Source organism: Phaethon lepturus, unplaced genomic scaffold (genome assembly GCF_000687285.1).
Source record: "Phaethon lepturus isolate BGI_N335 unplaced genomic scaffold, ASM68728v1 C14019504, whole genome shotgun sequence".
NCBI lineage: Eukaryota > Metazoa > Chordata > Aves > Phaethontiformes > Phaethontidae > Phaethon > Phaethon lepturus.
This window is the reverse complement of record NW_010576163.1, coordinates 1-5,683: the sequence shown is the minus strand read 5'-3', so window position 1 is coordinate 5,683 and position 5,683 is coordinate 1. Positions and strand designations below refer to the sequence as shown.

At 42.7% G+C, this 5,683-nt stretch overlaps 1 protein-coding gene across 1 annotated transcript; it reads right to left on the bottom strand.

The window, feature by feature from the left end:
• Positions 1–377: 377 nt before the first annotated feature.
• LOC104627419 (protein FAM83H-like) lies at positions 378–824 on the bottom strand (the record flags this gene model as incomplete). Its single annotated transcript, XM_010295648.1, has 1 exon — positions 378–824. A coding segment is annotated over exon 1 (447 nt), but the record flags the coding sequence as incomplete, so codon positions are not given.
• Between the last annotated feature and the right edge of the window lie 4,859 nt (positions 825–5,683).

Below are 5,683 nucleotides of genomic sequence, written 5' to 3'. Positions count from 1 at the left end.
AACAGGTTGCCCAGAAAGGTTGTGGAGTCTCCTTTCTTGGTGATACTCAAGGACATGATCTAAGTAACCCTCTCTAATCGACCCTGCTTTGAGTCCAGAGGGCTGGACTAGACCATCTTCAGAGGCCCCTTTCAACCTCAACTATTCTATGTGAACTTTTGGTATATTTTAGCATGGCCTTACACACTTTTCCATGAGACCAGGGAGCGGAGGCTAGCTTTGATGCAGTAAATGGTTAATTTTAGAATCATCCTTCCCCTCTGTCAGGTCCTGTGAGCAAAGTTAAGGGAACTAGCAGAGGACCTGATGCATTCTGATTCATCTTTTACACACACATAATCTTATCTCTGTTCTAGCTGGGCTCTTCACTGCCTCACCTGTTGAGCTGCTCGAATCATTCTGCGAGCCTCCTCTTTAATGCTGGGATTGTCCGGGGGTGGTGGTTGCACAAGGGTTGTCACCTCTGTTCCCCTGAACCCAAAGACCATTGGCCAGCCCAGGTCAAGCTCAGGAACAGCGAGATCTGAGTTCATGGGCCAGTAAGTCCCAGAGGATCCATCCATGTCATTGTCACCTGTGGTGTCTGTGCTACCTTCCTGATTAGCATACTGTGGTTTCTGGAGATTCTGTATGATGTGATCCACTTCTGAGTTGCAAAGAAAATCAGGGGCTGCTTCATCTGCCAGGAAGCGTTGGTAACTGTCTTTGCCCTCTTCAGTAAGCACATCCAGAGCTAAGCGGTAATATTCCTTATAATGGGGGGGAAGATAGTTAGGATCAAGGGGATTGTCCCCCTGTGAGGAGCTTTGAGATCGACGAGCCATGAGGGGAGGGAGAGCTGTAAGAAAAGAATAACCAACAATGAGAGCAGTTTCACTCCAGTGACACATCCATTCTCATAAATGGTGAAAGTTGTGTGTTCATGATGGCAAAATCAAAAGGGAAGAGATTTAAAGCACACAGAGTAATGTTGAAGAAAGTTCATTCCGAATGGATAGGGAGCCTTGAATTAGGCAAAGGCGGTAATCACTTAAGCATTACTTTATCACAGTTTTTGGGCAAAATAAGGAACAAATGAAAACGGGCAGCAAGAATGATGCATCCAACAGAATGCCCAACTTTCTTTTTTAGGTTGCCCACTGCTAAGCTTAAATTTGTGTTTTGTTTTAAAACCTCCTCCCTGTCCCCCTCGCCACCCCAAGAACCATGCTGCTGATTATTATCTGGATTCCATTAAAACTCATTTCCAAATGCTACAAAAATTATTTACTGTATGTAATATGGTACTAAACCAAAAAGCATATGCATGTATACAAATGCACCCTCTGAATCCTTATAAATTGAGTGTTAGAATCACCTCAGCATATAAATAGAAGCAGGGTATGGGTGGAATGCAGGCAAGTATAAGGGTATCCTGATGTTGTAACATGGTCAGAAGTCAGACAAGTCTTCATGAAATCCATGAAGAAATAAAAAACAAGGGACGTGATTGCTTCTTCAATCTCTTGATGTTGGGAAAAATCTGAGCTGAAGGGACTCATATTCAATATTTGACAATTATCTGTAGGGGGTCTATTATTTGAGACTAAAGACAAATTTGATTTTAACCAATTTTTGGAAGAAAAGTTTGTTGTGCCACAAATACAACTCAATAAATACTGTCCTACTGATCTGCAAAGAACTCCAAAGCATTTTGGCTTCCCTTCAATTAATGTCAATGCTCGGATATACTTTTCCTAGGGCTCCAGCACTGACATGCCAAGAGAGGCTTCCTCATAATCAAAAAAAAGAGCATGGCTGTCCTTGACCACTCATGCAAAGTTAATAGGAAGTGTGAATATAGAGGGTGAAAGTGGCTGCTATTGTCATTGCCATCTGACACTTCTGCTCCCAAAATGGAAGGGATTGCCATGGATGTGGGAGGAAGAATAAAAGACTTCAGGCCCATACTGTCACTCTCGTTAATAGCTGTTAAGTATAAAGCTAGAATAGTTTCAAGATAGAGCCTCAGTGGACTTTCTTATCTGACTACCTGCATAGCACAGATCAGGGTTATGTTACTCGTGCCTTCAACTCCCACAAGTTACTCCTGTTTCAAACTATAACTCCTAGTAGAGCTGCATGATACAACAGGAAAAAATACGGTCTTAATATAAAGATAGCAACTGAATCTAGCAGGTCCCTGTATGAAGTATTCCAATAGATAATTGTCTTTACAGTCTAAACATGTAGCCTTATTTGTAGTCTGAATTGTATAGATTTATCTTCCCACTCTAATTCTCATTCTGTCTTCTTTCTCTTAAAATAAAGAGCAGTCTACTGTATACCTCCATTTTGGTGTGCTCAAGTCACCTATGTACCTGCTCTTAACTATTTTAGTAGTGTCTTTAACCTTTCATTTTAAGGAAATGCTCACAGAGTCCCATTCATTCTTGGATATGAGACCAACATATTCAACATATTCAGACATAAGTCATAAAGTGGATGAATGGTCATGCAGACAGCAAACTGCTCATAATGCTAGCTTGCTTAGAACAGTATTGATAAGAGCCAACTACAAAAACAAAAAATGAAGAAGAAGCCGAAGAACCTTATGATACTGACTGGACAATCAAAATGGCAGCGGGAATATAATGTTGATAAATATAAAGTGGTGAAACAACCTTAATTTTATATTTTATTAATATAATTATTTCAATACTGTTATAAATCAAAAAGAAGATGGACCTTTAAAGGAAAAGTGTCAGCTAATGCTAAGCATTATTAGGTAAGGAATAGAGAAAATAACACCACTACACAGATTCAGAGGGAGCTCCCAACTTGAATGTGCTGTGAATATGAAAGTCTCATTCCTCACATCTTGAAAAAGGCTGTTATAAATCTGAACTATGACTCTTTAGTCTACAGAAGGCATTTACAAATATGACCAGGGACAGCTGTAAATTTTCTTCTCCACTACAAGAACTAAAAGGGCATAAAATTGAACTAGCAGGTAGTGGGTTCAAATTGCACACCAGGAAAGACTTTTTCTCAATTGTACTTACTCTGCAGAACTCCTTCCCACAGGATGTTTTAGGATGGTTAGAGAAAGTATGTACAAAGAGGACAGGCACGCAACACCATCAGAACACTTCTCCACCATCCCACAATTTATGGCTGGAAAGGTAGGTCAGGAAACATAGGGGGAAGGCTAAGTGGGGTAGTTTTTACAATAAAAGGAGTAATTTTAGTTCCCTAAGGATCTGTGGTAGTCAATATGCTCATGAATAAGCAGGAAAAGTAGTACCAGTGAAGAAAGAAATAAATCTGATGCAAAAGCAAAGTGATCCTCACAATTTTCTCTAAGCCACTGGCCACAGGCAGAAAACAAGTATGGAGCTGGAGGGACGCCTGGTATGACTGAATATAGCGATCACAGGTGAAGTGGGACAGATGGTCCCAGGAAGGTCACTGGTCTGTGAGGGATGTTTGGAAGGGTACCTGTGCTTGTCACGTAACACGGAGAGACGCAGGCACTTGACTGTGCTGCCAGAACAAAAACAGTCTCTCAGGAGGGCGTTGCCGCCTCCCACCAGTGTTGGAGGGTGTCATTTCGCTGTGTGTGCACGAAGGTGTGCCAGCCTCAGCTGTGAGACGCACCAAGCGACTGCTCCCCTGGGCTCGCTGCGGGCTGGGCGGAGGCCGCGGCATGGCCGCAAGGCAAGCAGGAAGCAGGTTTGTCAGCACCCAGCCCGGAACATTTTTTGGACCATCAGCCTTCCCGCTGCTCAGGCCAGACTATCTTCCACCTGAGGCCGTGCTGAGGCGTCTCCAGCCTCCGAAGCCTCAGCAAAGCCACCAGTACTGACCACCGGGAACCAGGCCCGGGCGCGCTCAGCCACCCTGAGCGCAGCGGGAGCACAGGCCGGGGCGGGGCAGCCTCGTCTGCAAGCCTCACCTTTACCTGTGGAAACAGATCCTGAGGGCCACAGCAAACACCTGAACTGGATTGTGGCGAACACCGGAGCGTGAACAGACCTCTGTCTGACTAATAAGGCTGAAAATCTGCACCGTCACCCTCTTTGGCTCACAAGAAGAGAACTAAGGAGAGAGATGCTGTGACTTCTTTCAGCCAGCTCCTTCTTAGAAGTTAATGCTGAGAAAGCACTATCAAACCCAGCTTCGGAAGAACCTGCAGCCTGCTGAGTGTGCAACTCCTGTGTTTGCCCAAGCAATGTTCTAGTCATTGAGCCTCCTCATTCCTTCAGGTCATTTTAATTACTTCCAAAATAGATGCACAAATCTGAGAACTGTGAAATAAAACCAGAAATCATGTTTCTGCCACCATAAGCCTAAGTAACTCATGACCTGCAAGGATATAAGGACAAGTCTCTAACAAGTGGGCACAATAAATTTAACAGTAGATACAATAAGCATGTTTGACCATTACACTGCTCCCAAGGAAAGGCAGGAAAACTGTAAAAAAAATACCTTTTTCCCCCAAGAAGACCCTAGATTCCCCTCAACCTAAGTGTGAGGAAATCCTAGAGTTTGCTCACTTTTAAAGTATAGCTGTCGTGTACTTTCGATTCCCCTGAACAGGTCCTCATTTTTATTTTAGAAATTAAGATCAGAAAGAATCTGAAGATTTCATAGTTTTGTCTGGATTGTGTGACAACTTGTTTGCAGCAGCTATTACAATTCTGAGTAGGCAGCCTGCTGTGCATACATAGAACCCTGCACTGCGTTCACAGCAGTTCAATGCTCCCAGGCAGTGCTAGGGTAAAAGCACCAGTGCTACACAGAAAGTCTGTGCGTATGCAATGAGGTGAACACACTCAGGACACTTGTCACAGCTGCTTGGATAGTATAAGTGAGCAAGAGCAGAAATTTCAGCCACCTACATACACTGTACTTGCTGTGTATGCACTGGAGTATCTCCATAGAACCCTTGATAGAAGTAGATCAATCCTGGTTTGAAACAGCTTACATGATAACTAAGCAGGACTTTAATTTTAAAAATATCTTAAATATTCTGCAACTCTTAAGAGAAAACCAACTTACTGAATAGGATTCCAGAGAGTGAAAGCACTTAGTTCTTGGGAATTACACATTCAAAAAGATACGGTCCTGTTTGCACTTGTGATGCATCTGTTGGTAAGTCAGAAGTGTCTGCACCTTATGTTTGTGCATGCTGGGAAGCTGATGGTCTACTGATACAGATTTAGAGTCTGGGGAAAACAATTTCAAGAGTGACTGGCTGTGTCTACATCTGTAAGGAATAATTACCACAGCCTCTGGATCCAAATAAGAGTTGAAAGGTTGAAGTTTCTGCATATAAGGAGAAAAAGCTTGAGCAAATCAAGATCTCTGTATCTGTTACTTCAAACACATGGGCAGCTGTTTTCCTAGTCCAAAAGGACATTATATGGGCAGGGGGTTATTTATGGAAGCAGAGAGGTGTGCTACAATGTTCAGTTTTATTCCATATGGCAGTTTTCCTTAAAGCTACTCATCTAGAGTACTTTCTAGTTAGCAGCTATTAGCATTTAAACAGCTAGAAAAAACTTTAAATAATGGGTAAGGTGATGTGGTGTGTTTTGTGTGTTTTATTCATGCTACAGAATTTAATATCTTCATTGATGACATGGAGAGTGGGACTGAGTGCACCAGCAGCAAGTTTGCAGAGGACACCAAGTTGAGT